The sequence below is a fragment of the Loxodonta africana genome, chromosome 3, assembly GCF_030014295.1.
Source record: "Loxodonta africana isolate mLoxAfr1 chromosome 3, mLoxAfr1.hap2, whole genome shotgun sequence".
Classification (NCBI taxonomy): Eukaryota; Metazoa; Chordata; class Mammalia; order Proboscidea; family Elephantidae; genus Loxodonta; species Loxodonta africana.
This window is the reverse complement of record NC_087344.1, coordinates 84,751,232-84,774,953: the sequence shown is the minus strand read 5'-3', so window position 1 is coordinate 84,774,953 and position 23,722 is coordinate 84,751,232. Positions and strand designations below refer to the sequence as shown.

General features: G+C 37.9%; 1 protein-coding gene across 3 annotated transcripts in view; it reads left to right on the top strand.

The window, feature by feature from the left end:
- Positions 1-23,722, top strand: part of STIL (STIL centriolar assembly protein) — a 73,725-nt gene that overhangs the window by 2,768 nt on the left and 47,235 nt on the right. For 2 of the 3 annotated variants that reach the window (XM_010591304.3, XM_003411095.4), the window contains exons 2-8: positions 460-544; positions 8,951-9,055; positions 15,669-15,781; positions 16,091-16,278; positions 17,635-17,882; positions 20,334-20,417; positions 21,854-21,940. In XM_010591304.3, coding sequence (XP_010589606.1) covers positions 501-544; positions 8,951-9,055; positions 15,669-15,781; positions 16,091-16,278; positions 17,635-17,882; positions 20,334-20,417; positions 21,854-21,940 — 869 coding nt within the window. In that variant the 5' untranslated portion in view covers positions 460-500. Of the gene's footprint in view, positions 1-459; positions 545-8,950; positions 9,056-15,668; positions 15,782-16,090; positions 16,279-17,634; positions 17,883-20,333; positions 20,418-21,853; positions 21,941-23,722 lie in introns of those variants that run through there. The other variant, XM_010591305.3, reaches the window with a different exon arrangement.

The window sequence follows — 23,722 nt, the reverse complement described above, 5'->3', positions numbered from 1 at the left end:
TTTCCTTAGCCTATAAGGATCCTCTTAACTACAAAGTAGCAACACATAATGCGTAAAAATACTACAACAGTTCCCTACCTAGATGTGATGACAAGCATAGTGGGCTTGGGAGATCTGAAGACCTCCAATTCCAGTTATAAATCTCATCAAAAGGTGCATGACGTTGGCAAAGTCATGTAACATGCATCCTCTGTGTACAGGTGAACATGAGGGAGAGAAATGTGGTTAAAATATGGCCTGCCTTACTGCTCATTAAGTTGATCTTGGGGCAGAATTAATTTATAGGGAGAATGGCTGTAAACTACGAAAATGACTTACAGAATCCATAAGCATTTTATCTTATTAATCTATAACATAATTCAAATAAGTATCCTAGATATTTTTGCCTATACTTTTGTTAATAAGTGGTTAAATCTTTGTTTTTGTTACCCATTCGTAATATTCTCTTTTATTTTTTAGGTTACTAAGCATTTGAAATTGGATGAATCATTCACCAAATTATGGAGCCTGTATATCCTCTTGCAGGACCCCAGATGAATAGCAGGTATAGAAATATTGTTACAAAATATTTTTTTCATAGCTGCTCACATAACTTGGGAAAGTAGGATTGAAATAGAAGAAGGAACGTAAGCATTAGAATCAGGAAAACCTGGTTCCATATCCTAGCTCTGCTAATTAGCTGGGTGACCTTGGTTAAGTTAATTACCATCTCTAAGCCTCAGATTCCTCATCTATAAAATTAAGGTGGTAATTTCTCCCTGGGTGGTGAAGTTGGTTAACACATTTGGCTGCTAACCAGAAGGTTGGAGGTTCAAACTCATGCAGAGGCACCTCAGAAGAAAGACCTGGTGATGTACTTCTGAACTATTGGACGCTGGAGACCCTGTGGAGCACATTTCTACTCCGACACATGTGGTTGCCATGAGTCACAATCAACTCAATGGCAATTTTTTTTTTTTAATCTCTAACAGAAGATTATTATGAAGAGTTAAATAAAATTCCTAAAAGACCCTAGTACGTAGTAGACACTGAGTAAATATTAGTCCTAATTCCTTCTTCCCTTATTTTAGTTATACAGAGGATCTTTTTTATTGTGGGAACTCTTGAGGATAAAAACCCTATATCCTAGACAAGTGGGAAAGTGATTGGGTTCCTTCTCTATTTTAACAAATACTAATTTCTTTTTTTTTTTTTTTTTTTAATTCTATCAAGTTTTTGTTTTCATTTCTTTTTTTTTTTTATTGTACTTTAGATGAAGGTTTACAGAACAAACTAGTTTCTCATCACACAGTTAGTATACACATTGTCCTATGACATTGGGTTACCAACCCCACGACATGTCAACACTGTCCCTTTCCAAGCCTGGGTTCCCTAATACCAGCTTAGAAATATTAGTTTCTTGATGAGGAAAAATTCACATTGGGTTACTCACAAGTTCCCAAGCCTTTTCCCACTCATATGAAATAGGACCGAGGAGCTTGCCACCTGTCTCCTAATTTTCTCAGTCTGTCATTAATATGGGCACCAAGCAAATGGGCTTGTTTTATTTGGCTCCTTGGATCATTTATTGTTCTTTTCCCCCTAGGGAAGAGCAATTCGTGCTGATACGTGGATTTTTTTTTTTTTTTTTTTCCAAATTAGAAGTGAATCCTTAGGGTGCCTTTATTCTCTGTATTGATTTTCTTTGTGCCAGATGTTCTTGATAAAGACAATAGGAAACAAAACCCAAGGAGGCTATCATATTCCTTTTTGCTTTAACTTTGGCCGTTCTGTTCTACCCCACTGCAGGCCCTAGTAGTGTAGTGGTTAAGCATTTGGCTGCTAACCAAAAGGTGGGCAGCTCATATCTACCAGCTGCTCCTTGGAAGCCTTATGGAGCAGTTATACTCTGTCCTATAGGGTCTCTATGAGTCTGAATCGACTCAATGGCAACAGGGTTTTTACTTGGTTCTACCCCACTATCACCTCTTAGATTAAACCAACGGCCAACTGTAAATATTCACTGAGAATGTGTCAACTTCTTTTAAGTTCTTTTACAGGTCCAGTTACGTAACAAGTTAGATACATTCTTTCGTTTTTATTTCATTATCAGGTTGACTGTAGTATCAAATTCATTCCTTACATTTTAGGTACGATAATATACTCATAGGGGAGCCCTGGTGGTGCAGTGGGTAAAGAGATGGACTGCTAATTGAAAGGTGGACAGTTTGAAACCACCAGTGGCTTCACAAGAGAAATCTGCTTCTGTAAAAATTTACTGCCTGGGAAACCCTGCGGGGTCACTATGAGTCAAAATTGACCAGATGGCAGTAGGTTTGGGTTTTGGGTTTTTTTAGTAATATACTGATGCACTTTAAACTAATTATTTCTTATCTATCCAACTCTAGTTTCTTTTACTCATTTAGTGACCTCTTGGTTTTCAATAATTTCTGGGTTCTAAGGCACAGTTTGGAATTTTTTTAGGTTACAGATCCCTTTGAATCCCATTAACAGGGAAAAACACACATATACATGCAAAATTTTATAGCCGATTTCAGGGGATTTGTGTCTCCTATGATTCCAAAGGCTTTGTACCCCAGATTAAGAAAAAGGCCAAAAATAATAATAGGCTAATAATAACTTTTATTGACATTTTATGTGTCTAGTGCCATGCTAAACACTTTACGTGCATTATTTTTATTTAATCCCCACGACAGACCTATGAGGTGTAGGTACTGATATTATCCACTTTTTTTTTAAGTGAGGTAACTGTGGCATAGATTAACCATTCCAAGTATATATGGTTGGTAAGTGGGATAACCAGGATTTAAACCTGACGACTTCTACTCTATACAGCCTGGGAAGTAAATCTGAAGTAGTGCAGGTTGAGCTTTAAAGGCACTGTGAACTACTGAAAGTGAAAAAGAAATAACTAACATTGAGCACTTATCATGAGCCAGGAATTATTCTAAGCCCTTTATATATATTGCCTCATTTATTATTCACTGTAACACTTCAAGGAGGTACTAATATTCCACAGAAGTTAAGTAACTTGATCAAGGTCACAGCTAGCAAATTTGAAGCCAGTTTTTTTATCAGACTCAAGCAGTTGATTTCCATTTAGGCTCTTTGCTCTTAACTACTAAGTCATACTGCTTCTCATGGATAGGTAAATTTTAAATATATTAGACAGACAGGAAGGATATATTATTTACTAGCTTTGTGACCTTAAACCTGTTTTTAAATCTCAGACTGTGTCTTCACCTTTTAAAAAGGGGATTAGAAATCCTTCATATAGATATTACGAGCTCAAGTTAGGCAAGAGTTTGAAAGTACACAGCTAGGAGTGTGGGAAGCCAGTGTTTGAACCAAGAACATAGTATATGATCAGTAAACTGGGGCTTATATTTTAGATGCGATGTTTCATCAGATGATACATGAAAGTAAGATCTAGAAAAAGGTATTTTTTTTTTTTTTGATGCTTTAGGTGAAAGTTTATTGAGCAAGTTAGTTTCTCATTGAACAATTAATACGCAAATTGTTTTGTGACATTGGTTGCCAACTCTATTATGTATCAACACATTCTCTTTCCCCGCCTTTGATTCCCTGTTTCCATTTATCTAGTTTTCCTGTCCCTTCCTGCCTTCTCATCTTTGCTTTTGGGCTGCTGTGCCCATTTAGTCTTATATACGTGATTGAACTACGAAGCATGTTCCTCGAGTGTGTTATTGTTTGCCCTATAGATCTGTCTAATCTTTGGCTGAAGGGTGAGCCTTCAAAATGACTTCAGTAATGAGTTAGAAGGGTGTCTGGGGGCCATTCTCTTGGGGTTTCTTGTGAATTTGAATTTTGTTCTATATTCTTCTCCCGTTCTGCCCAGGACCCTGTATTATGATCCCTGTTAGAGCAGTCAGTGTTGGTAGCCAGGCACCATCTTGTTATTCTGGGCTCAGTTTGGTGGAGGTTGTGGTAGTTGGTGTCCATTAGTCCTTTGGACTAATCTTTTCCTTGTGTCTTTGGTTTTCTTCATTCTCCTTTGCTGCAGCTGGGCTAGGACCAGTAGATATAAGTGGCCACTGGCAGGCTTATACCCCGACAGTTTGTCAGTTTGTTGTACTGTGGGGTCTTGTGTGTTGCTGTGATACTGGAAGCTGTGCCACTGCTATTCAAATACCAGCAGGGTCACTCATGGTGGACAGATTTCAGCTGAGCTTCCAGACAAAGACAGACTAAGAAGAAGGACCCAGGGGTCTACTTCTGAAAAGAATTAGCCAGTGAAAACCTTATGAATAGCAGTAGAACATTGTCTGATATAATGCTGGAAGATGAACCCCTCAGGTTGGAAGGCACTTAGATATGACTGGGGAAGAGCTGCCTCCTCAAAGTAGAGTTGTTGACTTTAATGATGTGGATGGAGTCAAGCTTTGGGGACCTTCATTTGCTGATGTGGCACCATTCAAAATGAGAAGAAACAGCTGCAAACATCCATTAATAATTGGAACGTGAAATGTGCGCAGTATGAATCTAGGAAAATTAGAAATTGTCAAAAATGAAATGGAACTCATAAACATTGATAGCCTAGGTGTTAGTGAGCTGAAATGGATTGGTATTGACCATTTTGAATTGGACAACCATGTGGTCTACTATGCCAGGAATGACAACTTGAAAAGGAATAGTGTTGCATATATTGTCAAAAAGAACATTTCAAGATCTATCCTGAAGTACAACACTGTTGACAGTGATAGGATAATATCCATATGCCTACAAGAAGACCAGTTAGTACTATTATTCTAATTTACACACCAACCACTAAGGCCAAAAATGAAAAAATTGAAGATTTTTACCAGTTTCCTCAGTCTGAAGTTGATCAAACATGCAGTGTGGATGCATTGATAATTACTTGTGATTGGAATACAAAAGGTGGAAACAAGAAGGATCGGTAGTTGGAAAATATGGCCTTCGTGATAGAAATGATGCTGGAGATTGCATGGTAGAATTTTGCAAGACCAACGACTTCTTCACTGCAAATACCTTTTTTCACCAATGTAAGCGACAACTATACACATGGACCTCATGAGATGGAAACACAGGAATCAAATCGACTACATTTGTGAAAAGAGATGATGGAAAACCTCAGTGTCATCAGCCAGAACAAGGCCAGGGTTTGGTTGCGGAACAGACCATCAATTACTCATGCAAGTTCAAGTTGAAACTGAAGAAAATTAGAACAAGTCAATGAGAGCCAAAGTGCAACCTTGAGTATATCCCACCTGAATTTAGAGACCATCTCAGGAATAGATTTCATTCGCTGAACACTAATAACTGAAGACCAGACAAGTTGTAGAATGACATCAAGAACATACATGAAGAAAGTAAGAGGTCATAAAAAGAAAGAAAACACCTAAATGGACATCAGAAGAGACTCTGAAACTTGCTCTTGAACGTCGAGTAGCTAAAGCAAAAGGAAGAAATGATGAAGTAAAAGAGCTGAACAGAAGATTTCAAAGGGTAGCTCCAGAAGACAAAGTATTACAATGACATGTGAGAAGACCTGGAGATAGAAAACCAAACGGGAAGAACATGCTCAGTATTTCTCTAGCCGAGAGAATGGAAGAAAAAATTCAAGCCTCAAGTGCAATAGTGAAAAATTCTACAGGAAAAATATTAAACAACACAGAAAGTGTCAAAATAAGATAGAAGGAATACACAGAGTCACTATACCTAGAAGAATTGATTGACAGTACAGGGTGGCGAGACTGTGTCTTACATACTTTGGACATGTTGTCGGGAGGGATCAGTCCCTGGAGAAGGACATCTTGCTTGGCAGAGTACAGGGTCAGCAGAAAAAAGGAAGACCCTCAGTGAGGTGGATTGACACAGTGGCTGCAACAATGTGCTCAAGCATAACAACGATTGTAAGGATGGTGCAGGACCGGGCAGTGTTTCGTTCTGTTGTGCATAGGGTCACTATGAGTGAGAACTGACTCGACGGCACCTAACAACAACAACAACAGCCATTTCAGGAGGTAGCATATGATTAAGAACAGATGGTACTGAAGGAAGAAGTTCAAGCTGCATGGAAGGCACTGGCAAAAAACAAGGCTCCAGGAATTGACGGAATACTAATTGAGATGTTTCAGCAAATGGATGCAGCGCTGGCAGTGCTCGCTCGCCTATGCCAAGAAGTTTGGAAGACTGCTACCTAGCCAACAAACTGGAAGAGATCCATATTTATGCCTGTCCCCAAGAAAAGTAATCCAACCGAATGCAGAAATTATCAAGCAATATCAATATCACACGCAAGTAAAATTTTGCTGAGAATCTTTCAGAAGCGGCTGTAGCAGTATATTGACATGGAGCTACCAGAAGTTCAGGCCGGATTTAGAAGAGGATGTGGAACCAGGGATATCATCGGTGATGTCAGATAGATCCTGGCTGAAAGCAGAGAATACCAGAGAGATATTTACCTGTGTTCTGTTGACTATGCAGAGGCATTCGACTGTGTGGATCATAACAAATTATGGATAACATTGTGAAGAATGGGAATTCCAGAACACTTCATTGTGCTCATGAGGAGCCTGTACATACATCAAGAGTCAAACATTTGAAGAGAAAAAGGGAATACTGTGTGGTTTAAAGTCAGGAAAGGTGTGCGTCAGGGTTGTATCATTTCACCATATCTATTCAATCTACATGCTAAGCAAATAATCTGAGAAGCTGGCTTATATGAAGAAGAATGGGGCATCAGTATTGGAGGAAGACTCATTAACAACCTGCATTATGCAGATGAAACAACCTTATTTTCTGAAAGTGAAGAGGACTTCAAGCACTTATGAAGATCAAAGACCACAGCCTTCAGTATGGATTACACCTCAACATAAAGAAAAAAAAATTCCCACAACTGGACCAATAAGCAACATGATAAACAGAAAAGATTGAAGTCGTCAAGGATTTCATTTTACTTGGATGCATAATCCATACCCATGGAAACAGCAGTCAAGAAATCAAAGGACAGATTGCACTGGGCAATTCTGCTGCAGAAGTGTTGAAAAGCAAAAACATCGCCTTGAAGACTAAGGTAGTGTTTTAATCGTCACATACGCATGTGAAAGCTGGACTATGACTAAGGAAGACTGGAGAAGAATTGATGCCTTTAAATTATGGTGTTGGTGAAGAGTATTGAATGTACCATGGACTGGCAAAATAACTTCTTCTGTCTTGGAAGAAGTACAACCAGAATGCTCCTTAGAAGCAAGGATGGCAGAACTACTTCTTACATACTTTGGACGTGTTGTCAGGAGGGATCAGTCCCTGGAGAAGGTCATCATGCTTGGTAAAGTAGAGGGTCAGCGAAAAAGAGGAAGACCCTCAACAAGATGGATTGACACAGTGGCTGCAACAATGGGCTCAAGCATAACGATTGTGAGGATGGCGCAGGACCGGGCAGTGTTTCGTTTTCTTGTACATAGAGTTACTTTGAGACGGAACCGACTCAATGGCACCTAACAACAACAACAAAGGCTTTTAAGAACCCAGACACTACTCACCGCAGTCGGATATAGAATGTCTTCTTTATAAACTATGTTATGCCAGTTAAGCTAGATGTCCCTCGAGAGCATGGTCCCCAACCCTCAGCCCAGTAACTGGGTTCCTCAGTGAGTTTGGATATGTCTGTGAGCCTTCTATGACTTTGCCTTGGTCAAGTTGTGCTGACTTCCCCAGTATTAGAATAAGGTATTCTTAGTGCAGTATACGATGATCTTTCAGTTCAACTATTTAATGGCTTAGATAGATAGCTGCTGTTGAGTCAGCTCTGACTCTTGGCAACCCTGTGTACAACAGAATGAAATGTTACTCTGTCCTTCATCATCTTTATGATTGCTGACATGTTGGAGTCCATAGTTGGTGTTACTGTGTCAGTCCATCTCACTGAAGGTTTCTCTCACCTTCAGTGGCCCTCTACTTCACTGAACACAATGCCTTCCTCTAGTGATTGGTCCCTCCTGATGATGTCTCCAAAGCAAGCAAGTCAGACAGTGTTCAGTTGTGATCCATTAAGGTTTTCATTGGCTAATTTTTAAAAGATTGCTAGGCCTTTCTTCCTAGTCTTAGTCTGGAGACTCCGCTAAAACTTGTCTGCAATGGGTGACCCTGCTGATACTGAAATACCAGTGGGGTAGCATCCAGCATCGCAGCAAAACACAAGCTACCACAGAATGACAAAACTGACAGATGGGGAGTGGGCGGGGGCTATCACTGCAAATGTATTGTTGTGGGCAGCTCACTGCCAGAGCTTTCTTGCTTTAATTACATGTGACATTAGGCCGTTTTTCTCCCCGTTCCTTTTCCATTGACTTTTTTGTGTGATTTTTTTCATGTTATTCTTTTATGTAAAATAAAACTTAATAATGATACCCTCTAAGATTTAACACTGAAATCTTGTTTTACACTGCCCGTAGAATCTTTGTTGAGGAATTGTTTTAATGTCCTTTTGATGCTTTGATAATTAAACTTGTGTGATAGAACCTAAGATACCAAGTTTGGAAATAATTAAAAATCCAGGAAGTTTTTGTGCTTTTCATAATTTTATTAGGTATCATCTAGCCAGTCAAGGAATTAGGATAGAAAGACAAATTTTAAATTTAAATGTAAATTCATGGTTTATACTCATTTTTCATGGATTTTATGTGATTGATACAAGAAAAAAAATTTTTTTTATAAAAGCTTGTGTGTATATAGAAAAAGGCAGAAAAGGGTATAGCCAAATTTTGAGTGCTTTTTCTCCTGGTAGTAGAATTATGAGTATTCTTCTCTTTTTTTCTTTTACTTTATAAATATTTTTCAACTCTTCTAAAATTATAAATATAACCTGATAAAGTCCCATCATTTAAAGATTGTTCATTGGTTCTTAGAAAATTTCTGTGAAGTTTGATTTTCCTTGTGCTTTGATTTTTAATTTTTTTTTTTAAAGGCTTCCCTCAAGGATGGTACCTTTCTACTTTCCTCCATCAAAATGTGCACTTTGGAACCAAACACCAATTGGAGATTTCAGCTACTTACATCTTAATTACTACAGGTATGTTTCTCTTTTCACATCAAACCAGTATAAGCAGGAATAAAATGAATGTGTAACAGATAAAATTACATACTATGATCAATTATTCATTTTTCTTTACTTTTCTATTTAGAAGAGCCTCTCAGACAAAATCATACTTCTGCTTCCTCTTAAATCTGTTGCTAATTCTTTTGAGAAATAATATTAATTCACATTTAAAATATTCCACAAATCTAAAGTCTGAATATTGTAGGAATTCAGAAACAAAGAAATATGATAAAAACTGGATTTTTCAAAGATAGCATGATGTCTTTGTAGAACAATGAGAAGATTGAATTGATTTTGACTGGATACGCCATATTAGAAAGAATATAAAATATTGTGGCTAGGGCCAGGACCTTGAAAGAAAGACATAGAAGTTTAGACTTAAAGCAGCAGTAAGTAGAGCTCCATTGAGACTTTGTATATAAGAAAGTTACTTGTTAAAAGCAATTCTAAGGAGAGTGGATTATAGTGGGAAGAGCCTAGAGTCCACCTAGCTGTGAGATGGTTTTCCATAAGCAAAGCAACAAGGTTTTATGTCATAACGGCTTAAGGTGCTATCACTGGGGTCAGACTACCTAGAGGGTTAAATCTTGATTCTACCTCGTATTATTTATGTTACCTAGGTAAAGTGGCTAAGATTCAGTTTTCTTTTTTATAAAATGGGGATCAGAATACCTGTTTCATAACACTCTTGTAAGTATTAAATGAGACAGGCTCTGTGAAGCAGTTGGCATAGTGCCCAGAACTTAGAAAGCATTTGATAAGTGATATCGCTATGAGTCGGAATCGACTCGACGGCACTGGGTCTGGGTTACGTATTACAAGGATTTGGAGCCGGTGGTGCAATGGTTAAGAGCTCAGCTGCTAACCAAAGGGTCAGTAGTTCGAATCCACCAGCTGCTCCTTGGAAACCCTATGGGGCAGTTCTACTCTGTTCTATAGGGTCACTGTGAGTTGCAATTGACTCTACAGCAATAGGTTTGGTTTTGGTATTATAAGGATTTAGAGCAGTGTAACAGTATTGAGATGAAGAGGGAAGAATGAAACAAGGCATTTTGAAGAAACAGTTTAGAGGATTTGATAATTGACTGAAATAGACGAACTGATGGAAAGATACAGGTTAGAAAGTACTTGCGTTTAGATCATTAGGTCGAGAAGAGTGATGTCGTTGACAAAAACAGGGAGATTCTTATGGAAGTTCAATTATATGTGTGTTAGACCTGTTGATTCTTCATGTTATTTAACCTGTCTTTCATATTTTCTATTGCTGTCTTTCTGTGCTAAATCTTAAGTAATTTCTTTTGTTCTTTCACTGAATTTCTACTGTGTTTAATTGCTGTCTAACCTGTTTAGTTTTTTAAATGTAAAGTACAAAAAAAAAAGTATACTCTATATAAAATCATTTATTTTATATATATGTATGTGTATATATATATATATGTGTGTGTATGTGTGTGTGTGTGTGTGTTGTTAGATGCCGTTGAGTCAGTTCCGACTCATAGTGACCCTATGCACAGCAGAAGGAAACACTGCCCGGTCCTCTGCCATCCTCACAGTTGTTGCTGTGCTTGAGCCTATTGTTGCAGCCACAGTGTAAATCCATCTCGTTGAGGGTCTTCTTCTTTTCGCTGACCCTCTACCAAGCATGATGTCCTTCTCCAGGGACTGATCCCTTCTGATAACATGCCCAAAGTATGTGAGATGTAGTCTCTCCATCCTTGCTTCTAAGGAGCATTCTGGTTGTACTTCTTCCAAGACAGATTTGTTTGTTTTTTTGGCACTCTATTTTTTTTATGGTATATTCAGTATTCTTCACCGTCACCACAATTCAGAGGCGTCAGTTCTCCTTGGGTCTTCCTTATTCGTTGTCCACTTTTCGCATGCATATGAGGCAGTTGAAAACACTATGGGCACTGTAGTCCTCAAGGTGACATCTTTGCTTTTCAGCACTTGAAAGAGGTCTTTTGCGATAGATTTGCCCAATGCAATGTGTCTTTTGATTTTTTGACTGCAGCTTCGAAGGGTATTGATTGTGGATCCAAGTAAAATGAAATCCTTGACAACCTTAGTCTTTTCTTCGTTCGTCATGACATTGCTTATTGGTCCAGTTGTGAGGATTTTTGTTTTCTTTATGTTGAGGTGCAATCCATACTGAAGCCTGTGGTCTTTGATCTTCATCAGGAAGTGCTTCAAGTCCTCTTCACTTTCAACAAATGAGGTTGTGTCATCTGTATAACGCAGGTTGTTAATGAGTCTTCCTCCAATCCTGATGCCCCGTTCTTCTTCACATGGTCTTTTTCTCAGATTATTTGCTCAGCATACAGATTGAATAGGTATAGTGAAATGATACAACCCTGATGCACACCCTTCCTGATTTTAAACCACACAGTATCCTCTTGTTCTGTTCAAACGACTGCCTCTTGATCCATGTACGGATTCCTCCTGAGCACAATTGTTTCGGAATTCCCATTCTTTGCAATGTTATCCATGGTTTGTTATGATCCACACAGTCGAATGCCTTTCCATAGTCAATAAAACATAAGTAAACATCTATCTGGTATCCTCTGCTTTCAGCCAGGATCCATCTGACATCAGCAATGATATCCCTGGTTCTACATCCTCTTCTAAATCCAGCTTGAATTTCTGGCAGTTCTCTGTGGATATACTGCTGCAGCTGCTTTTGAATGATCTTCAAAATTTTGCTTGCTTAGGATATTAATGATATTGTTTAGTAATGTCCACATTCGGTTGGATCACCTTTCTTGGGAATAGGCATAAATACAGATCTCTTCTAGTTGGTTGGTTGGGTAGCTGTCTTCCAAATTTCTTGGTATAGATAAGTGGGCACTTCCAGTGCAGCATCTGTTGAAACATCTCGATTGCTATCCTGTCAATTCCTGGGGCCTTGTTTTTCACCAATGCTTTCCATGTGGCTTGGACTTCTTCCATCAGTACCATCAGTTCCTGATCGTATGTTACCTCCTGAAATGGTTGGACATTGATCAATTCTTCTAGGTATAGTGACTCTGTATATTCCTTCCATCTTCTTTTGATGCTTCTTGCGTCGTTTAGTATTTTCCCCATAGAATTCTTCAGTATTGGAACTTGAGTCTTTAATTTTTTCTTCCATTCTCTCAGCTTGAGAAATGCTGAGCGTGTTCTTTCCTTTTGGTTTTCTATCTCCAGGTCTTTGCACATGTCATCATAATACTTTACTTTGTCTTCTCCAGCCACCCTTTGAAATCTTCTGTTCAGCTCTTTTGCTTCATCATTTCTTACTTTTGCTTTAGATGCTTGATGTTCAAGAGCAAGTTTCAGAGTCTCTTCTGACATCCATTTAGGTCTTTTCTTTCTCTCTTGTCTTTTTAATGACCTCTTGCTTTCTTCATGTGTGGAGTCCTTGATGTCATTCCCAGACTTGTCTGGTCTTCGGTCATGCGTGTTCAGCACATCAAATCTGTTCTTCAGATGGTCTCTAAATTCAGGTGGGATATACTCAAGGTTGTACTTTGGCTCTCGTTGACTTGTTCTAATTTTCTTCACTTTCAACTTGAACTGGCATATGAGTAATTGATGGTCTGATCTGCAGTTGGCTCCTGGCCTTGTTCTGACTCATGATATTGAGCTTTTCCATTGTCTCTTTCCACAGACGTACTCTGTTTGATACCTGTGTTTCCATCTGCCATTTACTTTGGTGAAAAAAGGTATTTGCAACGAAGGAGTTGTTAGTTTTGTAAAATTCTATCATGTGATCTCTGGCAGCGTTTCTGTCACCAAGGTCGTATTTTCCAACTACCGATCTTTCCTTGTTACCGGTTTCCAAATTCCAATCACCAGTAATTAACAGTTCATCCTGATCGCATGTTCGATCAATTTTAGACCACAGAAGTTGGTAAAAATCTTCAATTTTTAAATCTTTGGCCTTAGTGGTTGTTGCGTAAGTTAGAATAATAGTCATATTAACTGGTCTTCCTTGTAGAGGTGTGGATATTATCCTATCACTGACAACAGTGTTGTACTTCAGGATAGATCTTGAAATGTTCTTTTTGACAATGAATGCAATACCATTCCTCTTCAGTTTGTCATTTCTGACATAGTAGACCTTAATGATTGTCCGATTCAAAATGACCAATGATTAGTCCGTTTCAGCTCACTAATGCCAAGGATATCAATCTTTATGCGTTCTGTTTCATCTTTGACGATTTCCCATTTTCCTCAGTTCATACTTTGTACATTTCAGGTTCTGATTGTTAATGGATGTTTGCATCTGTTTCTTCTCCTTCTGAATGGTGCCACATCAGCAAATGAAGGTCCCAAAAGTTTGACTCCATCTATGTCATTAAGGTTAACTCTGATATGAGGAGGAAGCTCTTCCCGAGTTGTATTTTGAGTGCTTTCCAACCTGAGGGGTTCATCTTCCAGCACTGTAGCAGACAGTGTTCCATCACTGTTCATAAGGTTTTCACTGAATGATTGTTTTCAGAAGTAGACTGTCAGGTCCTTCTTCCTAATGTCTCTTAGTCTGGAAGCTCAGCTGAAACCTGTCTGCCATGGGTGACCCTGCTGGTGTTTGAATACTGGTGGCATAGCTTCCAACATCACAGCAACACACAAGCCCCCAGAGTACGACAGAATGACAAATGTGTGGGGGATGTGTGTGTACATATTTACAGTTTATATAATAATAAACAGATCCCTTTTATCTTGACTCCAAATCTCTCATACCCTCTTGGGATGGGGGACAAGAATCCAAAGGTGAGCCCAGTTCTGTTTAGGAGGCCAAATGATGAGCTGAGTCTTTTGGACCTCAATCTAAAATCTGACAGGAATCGGGCAATGTTGTGTTCAGCCAAGTATCCTTCTGGTGTTCAGAACTCCAGTAAGTTCTATATGGTTCTTTTTCAAATTTGCCTGGTCTTTTTTTTTTTTTTAATGTACATTTATTATCTTATATACCTGAACATCAGAAGTTTGAAATGGGTCTCCTGGGGCTAATATCAAGGTGCTGAGAGAGCTACATTCCTTCTGGAAGCTCTAGGGGAGTCTCTTTTATTGTCTTTTCCAGCTTTAAGAGCTTAGCTGCCTGCGTTCCTTAGCTTGTGGCCCCTTCCTCCATCTTCAAAACCAGCAGTGTAGCATCTTCACACCTCTCTCTGAGCCTCTGCTTCTGTCATCATATCTCCTTTTTCTTACTCTGACCCTTCGACTTCCTCCTCCCTTTTTTTTAAGTATTATCGTGGTGAAAATATATATAACAAAGCATTTGCCCATTTTTTACATGTACAATTCAGTGACATTGGTTATATTCATCATGATATACAACCATCACCAGTATTTGTTTCTAAATTATTCCATTAACAGAAACGCAGTGCCACTTAAGCTAAACCCCCCCCCATTTTCCCATCCCGCCCTCCTCTGGTAACCACTAATAAACTTTAGTCGGTATACATTTGCCTTTTTTATGCACTTGTAATTATACAGCATTTGTCCTTTTGTGGTTGACTTATTTTACTCAGCATAATTTTTTTTTATGCTTTTTAAATTGTGAAATATTTCAAACACACGGAAAAATGTAGACAATAGTATAATAAACACTTGCATACCCCCCTTCTAGCTATGTTGTTCAGCAGTAACATCAGCATGTTTTCAAGATTCATCCATGTTGTTGCATGTATGGGAATTTCATCTCTCTCTATGGCAGAGTAATATTCCATTATTTGATTTTGTTTATCAGTTCATCTATTGATGAACATTTTGGTTGTTTCTACCTTTTGGCTATTGTGAAAAGTGCTACAGTGAATATTGGTGTACAGGTATCTGTTTGAACCCCTGCTTTCAAGTCTCTTGGATATATACTTAGGAGTGAGAGTGCTGGGTTCTATGGTAATTTTGTAGTTTTTGAGGAATTGCCAAACTGTTTTCCCCCTGGTCTTCTTCGATAGTATCTTGTTTCTTGCTCATATTTTAGATTCCTTCATTTATTTCTTTATATATTTTAATCATATTTTACCTTCTGCATTCAATAATGCTGTAGACAATATGTAAATATATGGATATGGCTGTGTTCTAACAAAACTTTATTTACAAAAACGGGAGGCTCGTTTCGTAATTTGCGAATCCCTGCTCTTGTTCATAAAGTTAAGCAAGTGTCTAGAGAAAAACTATAGCTTAAATGCCTGCTTAATGCCACTCCGATTTCTCGACACTTCTCCCTCTCCATCCGTGGGATTTCTCGATGGTAACCTTTCTGTAGATTTTTTAAGATATATTTTAAAAATATATATATTTTAGGCAGTGTTTCATGGCAGGAAGGTTTTTTAGGATATCTAAACCCAACCCAAACCCTTGCTATCAAGTCAATTTCGACTCTTAGTGACCCTGTAGGACAGAGTGGAACTGACCCATAGGATTTCCAAGGCTGTAAGTCTTTACAGAAGCAGACTGCCACATCTTTCTCCCACAGAGCAGCTGCTCCATTTGAACTGCTGTCTTTTGGGTTAGCAGCCAAATACTTAAACACTGTGCCAACCAGAGCTCCCTTAACATATCAGATCCAACATACTCATCAGTGACTTTTGTTCTCTTTCAGAAACCTAAAGCTTGTGGTGGCTGAAAAGACCATCCGACTTGCCTATCGTCATGCTAAGCAGAATAAAAAAAATTTGCAATGCCTTTTACTTGGTTCTCTCACTGTGGATGAAGGTAGTATACATAAAAAAATGGTTTGTATGATTATAATAGAATTTTTTCAGCAAACAATTATAATATACTTTGCTGGTTTTTTTTTTTTTTTTCCTGTATACCAAGGAAATGAAGTCGAGTAAAACTTGACACTCCCCGTCACAGACTTTGCAGTCTAGTCAGGTAGAAGAATATATATGCAAGTGATTTTTTAAAATAAGAGTTGGGTGTACTATTAGTGTGGCCAAAGTACTTTGCTACAATGTCGCTTTGCTTGATTGATCTCACATTTTCGATGAGCGTGCAATATAATATCTACTTATTCTTTAGATGAAGAAGGTGTGACGTTGACTATAGATCGCTTTGATCCTGGTCGAGAAGTACCTGAACATTTAGAAAGAACCCCAACAGCTTCTCTTCCTGGGGACTTTTTGATTCCATGTAAAGTTGATACTGAAGGACTTTGTTCAAGAGAAATGGTAGTTCACAAAGCAGATGACTTCAGTTCAGCTTTTAAGGTGAGATCTACTCAATAACGTCATTATTCTTAATGAAACATGTCGATCAAACTATGTATAAAGCCTGTTGTTTTCAAGTCGATTCTGACTCATAGTGACCCTATAGGACAGAGTAGAACTGCCCCATAGGGTTTCCAAGGAGCTCCTGGTGGATTCGAACTGCTGACCATAGCTGAGAAGTATTCATAGTAATATGATTTAATTATTATGGACCTAAAATTCAATTAATTGTTTCTGAGGGTAGACATGCTAGGTAGGTGATATAGGTAGCATTCCAGAAGAGGAAACAGTATGAGCAAGATAGGAAGGAGGCAAGATGTGCTCAGGGTGACAATAAGTGTATAGTGCTTTCCTGGATTTGTGGGTGTTGAGACTGGAGTAAAAGTTTGGCCAGATTATGGAGGACCTTGCATGGATGTATAGTGTCATTGGAAGTTTCTGAAAAGAAGAAATACTATCAAAGCATGAATGGTTTATCTGATAGGGCAGGCAGACTGAAGTCAGACCCCTCAGGCCACTGCAGTAGCCGGGTAGAACAAGCAATCACAGAGAAGGAACTAACTTGACAGTAGGGGTACAGAGAAGCGATCAGAGAAGAAAGGACTTTAGATTCTCTGATAGTGAACCTGTTGCTTTATGTGCATTTCCTCCCAGATAACAAATATTTATTATGTGTAACATTCTTCCATAAAAATTTGAAGTGCTGCTAGACATCCCGGCTGAAAATGTGTGATAATGCTTGAGGGAGTAAATTTTATTTGCTTTGAAATAATTATATATATAACCTTTTTGGTTACAGGGAAGAAATAAGGGGATTGAAATGTTACAAATCAGAATTCATTTAATTTTTGTGAGTTCAAGGTACACATTGTTGTTAGTTGCCATTGAGTTGGCACTGACTCATGACAAACTCATATACAAAAGAATGAATCATTGCCTGGTAGTGCACCATCTTCACAATCGCTGGTATGCTTGAGTCCATTGTTGGTGGCCGCTAAGTATTTTGAATGCCTTCCAACCTAGGGAGCTCATCTTCCAGGACTATACAGGACAATACTCTGTTGCGATCCATAGCGTTTTCATTGGCTAATTTTCAGAAGTAGATATCCAGTTTTCTTACTAGTCTGTCTTAGTGTGGAAGTGCTGCTGAAGCCTGTTCACCAGGGGTGATCCTGTTGGTATTTGAAATACCAGTGACATAGCTTCCAGTGTCATGGCACACTGGACCCTCTACAGTGTGACAAACTTAAAGCTGGGTGGTGGACATATACATACATACTGTATAAGACAAAAAACTGTAGAAGATATGGGCACGCTTCAGAGTTTTAAAATAATTGTACATTATCAATTCCTCAGGCACTGCAGTACCATGTATGTAGCAAAGATTCCTTGGACTGTGGTAAGCTGCTTTCCCTAAGAGCTCATATAACTTCCAGGGAGAGTTTGGACAACGTGGATTTTGGCTTTGACTGGGCAGCAGTGACTCTAGCAAATACCTTTAAATGCATACCTGTGAAGCCCATCCCCATAATTCCAACAGCCTTGGCAAGAAACCTGAGCAGTAATCTGAGTATTTCTCAAGTTCAAGGGACCTATAAACATGGGTAAGTGGAACATATATTAATCCAAAGCTTTAAATGTTGGTTGCCATAGTATATTTTCAGGATACCTATATAACATTTTTTTTTTTTTTTATATAACATGAAATAATTGTACAGTCACTTTACATGCTGGAGATCTGTGGTAGCATGGTAAATAACCAAGGAAAGTAAAAAGCGAAGTTAATTTTTGCTGAATATGGAATTTCTTTCTAAGACATGTACCTACTACCCCCAAAAAAATTGGTGGGAAAATTATATTAAAATTGCTTATATTTCATGACTTGAAAACATGAGGAGAAATTATCCATATCTTTTTACCCTTTATATGTTGCCTAGATTTGATCCCTTTTCTGTTTGCATTACTATAACCTAACTAACTATGAACCTAAGAGAGGCTGGAGAATTTATTTATATTATGGAGTTTTGTGAATAATGAGCATGGTAGATAGAGAAAGGAGATAATTAAATAAAAATTTGCAGAACTCTTGCTTACCCAATTGTTAGCTACTTGAGGGTGGAGTTTCCTCACGTAGCTAAAGCAGTGTCCTCTCCTGCTTCCTGTTAATACTCTTAGGTTTTTTAGGAAACACGAGCCAAAATGCATGCTTTCTAATCCTCAGATGGGCTGCTTCCCTGAAACCTCATCTGCTTTCTTTGCCTATTGTCTACTGAACTAGTTTAGAGGATATAGGCACTCTTCTGCCCTAAAATCTGACCAGAGGCAGCCCTAAGCAGTTCACTTCTGGCTTCCTTTACCATCGACTCCACCCTAGTTTCTGTTAGGTCTCTAGAGCAAAGATGCTTGTTACACTACATTCAACTCCAAATCTTATCCTCTAAAAATGCCTCTTTAAGAGAGGGTGAGAAAAAGAAAGGACTTTGTTTTCTTCAGAGGGTTCCTGGAATAGCAAGGAAGGTCCCATTTTGAGTCTCAGATGCTGACCAGAGCCTTTCTGTTTGGAGTGCTGCAAAGGAAAAAATGTTGGTATATTCCAAAATAATGGATATAGTTTGTGGCCAAAATATGTTAGAATTAAATGGGACATTTATTTCTCTTGGAATAGTAAAGTACTTCCCAACTGGGACATGAAAATTTTTGGTGTAATTAAGCAGAAAGTAATTTTTTCTTGGTACCAGTGCCTACCTGTAAGTGAAGCATGAATCTACCTTTCTGTTAATTATCTATCCTTGGCATACTGGCAGTAACCCAGACCATTCAGTATTCTATCCAGTCTTCTATGTGCCTTGCCCCTTCCTACCTAAATTTGTCTTTTGAGTTTGTGACATTTGCTCTTGCCCCTGACCACAGTCACTTACTCACTCTAACACTTATTATGCTCCATTGTGGGCTTGGTATTGTGTTAGGCACTAGAAATAAATAAATTTAAAAACAAACAAACATACTTAACTGTCTGTTAACTATACTAACGTGTGAACATGATGTGCTGTCATGGAGCTTATCTACAGTGCAGGAAACTCATGAAGGTATATCCAAGCTGCCTGGGTAAATCATGGAGAGCCTGAGCTGACTCTTTTTAAAGAGTAGGTATTTATCAGGTGGGCAAAGCACAGGGAGGGCTTTCAAAGCAGGTGTGTCATTGTTAATACATAAACCTCCTGCCAGCTCAGGCTTAATCTTATTACATGGCCTGATAAATTCATTATTGCTGTGTTTTAGGGTTATTATAGCAGTGAAATATATCCTCAGTGGTACTGTCAAGATGTTATATCACTAATGTGTTGTTTTTATTTTTGTGTTTTAAAGCCATAGCAATAAAATTGGCTCTCAACAATTCTACTGCAATTTTTCTTCATATATTTGAAATTTACTGTCAATAATAAATACAGTAACAAAGTATAAATGTGATATAATACATTTTAGGGAAGAGTGAGCTTTTGGGTTCTATCATGATGGTTCCAAATTTCTTTGATAGTTAGTGATTGAAGGGACATACTCTTTGAAAAGTTGAAGATTACCTGAAGTAAGTCAGCTTCCTTCAGTGAGAAGTCACATCTGTTGCAGCCTTCTCAAGTCACCTGGCAGTTTGAACACTTCTAGTAAAGGGGAGTTCATTTCTCCCAGGGAAACCTATTTGGTTCAGAAAATGTCTGCTTTGATTTTAATACTTTGCATTAAAGTTAGTTATGTTAGTACTTTCCGAGGAAAACTTTTTATTTTAAGTTGTTTAATTCTCAATGACCATTTTAGTAGATAGATAGATAGATGTTTCAGGATAGTAAACCACTTTAATCTCCTTCTCTCACCAGAGTCTTTCTAACTTTGAAGTGTTTTCTCTGTTCACGCACGTGTGCGTGTCTGAGTGCGACAGTGTCCATTTGAGCCCTCTCCCTTACCTAAAATTTGCTTCTTCAGCGCTTAGACAATCTCTTTTAGGTAAGAAGTACATAATGTGATACTTTCAATTATTTTTTACAAGAATGTCTTCTATTTAGATATCTTACCATGGATGAAACACGCAAATTGTTGCTTTTGCTGGAATCCGATCCCAAGGTTTATTCCTTACCATTAGTGGGAATGTAAGTTTTGCATTATTTATGGAAATCTTTTCAGTTAAATATGTATTAAAATATGTATAACAAGCATATAAATGAATTATACTATAAATATATAATTAATATTTAGATCACCTTAAGGCCAGTTCTTTAATGTTCTTATTTTAATAGTAGAATAATCTAAAAAACAAGATTTTGCTCAATTTTAAAAGAACTACAATATTTAAGAGATAAAAATTGAAGCCTTCTGGTTGACGTTGAAGCCTTAGAGCCCTGTTCCTTCAACCTTGTTTCTACCCCCTGCCCTTGAGGCACCTTGATAAACTCTAGGGCTCAGAATAAAATTCACTGCTAGGCTGTTTTGCAGAAATTCCATTTAGTGTTCGTGGCTTTTTCTTTATAAGTAATGGCTAATGACATTTAGACAAATTACTTAGAAATTTATATTCTTTCAGTATTTATTGAGTGCTTACAAAATGCACTGTGATGTTTGATATTATGTTAGGTTTTAAAACTTTTTCTCAAGGAGTTTGTAGTCAAAGCAAGCAGATTGTCAAGTCGATTCTGACTCAGCAAAGTATGTTATTAACTTAAAGGAGCAGTATAGACCTGAGCACTATTAGCATTTATGAGAGAGGAATATTAGTCATGCAGACTTGAGCTGGACCTTTAAGGGTTTGGATGGTAGAAAGGAGGGTTGATGGGAAAGGGTGTCTATGTGAGCAAATGGTATGTGCAGAGTTAAAAGATGAGAATGCACAAATGTTCTGTAGACCATGAAGTCCACTTACAGTCCATTTGTTTTGGTCCCCATATTGGCTATGGGTTATTGATGCCTGGGTGAATATTCATTAAGAGTCTGTGCTTCAGGCTACTTATATAAGTTAGGTAGCGCAATTGGTTAAGCTATTAGCTGCTGACCAAAAGGTTGGCGGTTCGACCCCACTAAGTGGCTCCATGGGAGAAAGACCTGGCAATCTGTTTCCTTAAAGATTATAGCCAAGAAAGCCCTGTGAAGCAGTTCTACTCTGTCACACGAGGCCGCTATGAGTCAGAGTCACTTTGACGGTACCTAACAACAACAGCACATAAATTGCAGCATTTAATTCTCTGAACTGTATAAAATAGTTTTATGCAGAAAAATTCATTACCCCTAACTCAGCCCATTCTCTTTAGTCCAGGTAAATTTATTCTAGCCTCCTGCTTTTATATTTGTTTCCTATTTTTCTCTCACACATTTCAAGTGAAGGAGAACAGAAAGAAGATAAATAGTATTTATTTTCTCCTTCTAATAATCATCATGATCTCATATTTATAGATTTCTTGTTTATGAAACCTTTTAATGTTTTGCTGGTGAATGCCAAGGATCTGCCATATTACTTTGAGAAGAACATAATCTAAAGCATATTAAGTATTAATTTGTGAATGGTTATAGTTTTGAATTTTTATTTTTCTTTTAGTTGGCTGTCTGGGATTATTCATATCTATAGTCCTCAGGTATGGGCTTGTTGCCTACGATATGTGTTCAGTTCTTCTATTCAAGAAAGGCAAGTGATATTTTATTCCATATATTTTATTTTGCTCTTTTCATCCATTTATATTTTACTGGTTTCATTTAAAATTAGTGCAGTGTCTTAACTTTCTGTAATACTTATGAGCCAGGAGAACAAACTCATTAAGAAAAATGAATCTTTTATTAAATGGGAATAAAACCAGACAGTAAAGATGAGGTTGCACCATACCTGCAAATATGAAGAAATTCACTTGTCTAACCACAGAATTATAACACAGAAGATACGCTTTTTAGAGGTGGAAAAAACCATGATCATCTATGCCAGTGTCGTAGTTACCTAATGCTGACGTAATATAAATACCACCTGTGGGCTGCTTTAAAGAACAGATATATTTTTTCACCATTCTGGAGGCTGAAAGTCCAAATCAGAGCTATGTTGACTCCTTCCTTGTCTGTAGCCAGGACCATCCTTGGTTCCATGGTGATTGATCCTCAAATGACATCTGTGTTTCCACATGTGTTAGTGCCTCTGTGTCTCATCTGCTCTTTTTAAACCTCAGAAGTGATTAGATTTAGAGTCCATCCTACTCTGGAATGGCCTAATTAACATAACAAAGGAAACCCTATTTCTAAACAGGATTACAGCACAGGTATAGAGGTTTGGATTCCAGCACATAGTTGGGGCGGGGGAAGGGCACTCAATTTAATCCACAATATTTAGCATTCTATTTTATAAATAAGGAGACTAATTTTCAGTGACATAACTGCAATTGAGTTTAAATTTGTTACCCTGCAAGTGCTTTATCAGGTTATACAACGCTGCTACTAGTACACTAAGAGACGTTTGAAAAGAGATGTTTAGTTTTCATCCTGAAACTAAAGCATAAGCATTGGAACTAGTAGTTAAACTATTACTAACCTCAACTTCACATTTAACTGATACTTTGTAAGTTGTTGGGTTACCACTGTTTGCCCCTTATTGTCTTCATCTATTAATTGAGAATTTCAAGGTACCTTTCTGCCCATCTTAGGTAGCTATAATAGACTTTTTAAAAAAATGCTTTTTATTGAAAGGCAATGCAAGTGCATGGTAGTAAATCAGACATACGTAAAGATAAAAAAATAAAACAATAAAAATAAGCCTCTCTTCCACTATACTCCCCAGACCCTATTCCTAGGGGCAATAACTTTTAAATACTATCTTGTGTTTCCTTCCTGGAATATTCAGTGCATAGACAAGTATCACCCTCCCTCAGCCTGTAAAAAAATATGGTCACAAATGGGAGCATACCATTCTTCCTTTTCTATATGTTGCTTTTTTTTCTCTATAGCAATATATTTTTGGAGATCATTGTACAGATTTATTACACATTTTTTACAACTGTATAGTATACAATATATGCTATATTTTTTATACAGGTACTTTTGCTCTTATAGTGCTGGATTGAACATTGTGTACATATAACTTTGTGTATTTCTGCTAGTATATTTGTAGGATAGATTCCTAAAACTGTTCGTTCAGGGTCAAAAGTTATGTAATTTACCTTTTTGGTAGATACTGTCAAGTTGCCCTCCAAAAAGACTGTATCCTATCCTATTGCTGTTGAGTTGATTCCAACCCCTAGTGACCCTATAGGGCAGAGTAGAACTGTCCCATAGGGTTTTCGAGACTGTGATGTTACGAAAACAGACTGCCATGTCCTCCCGCAGCCAGTGCTTAACCACTGCACCATCAGGGCTCCTTGCAAAAAGACTGTACAAATTTATAATTCTTCCCACAGTATATGAGATTACCTGTTTTCTCTATCCTCTCACT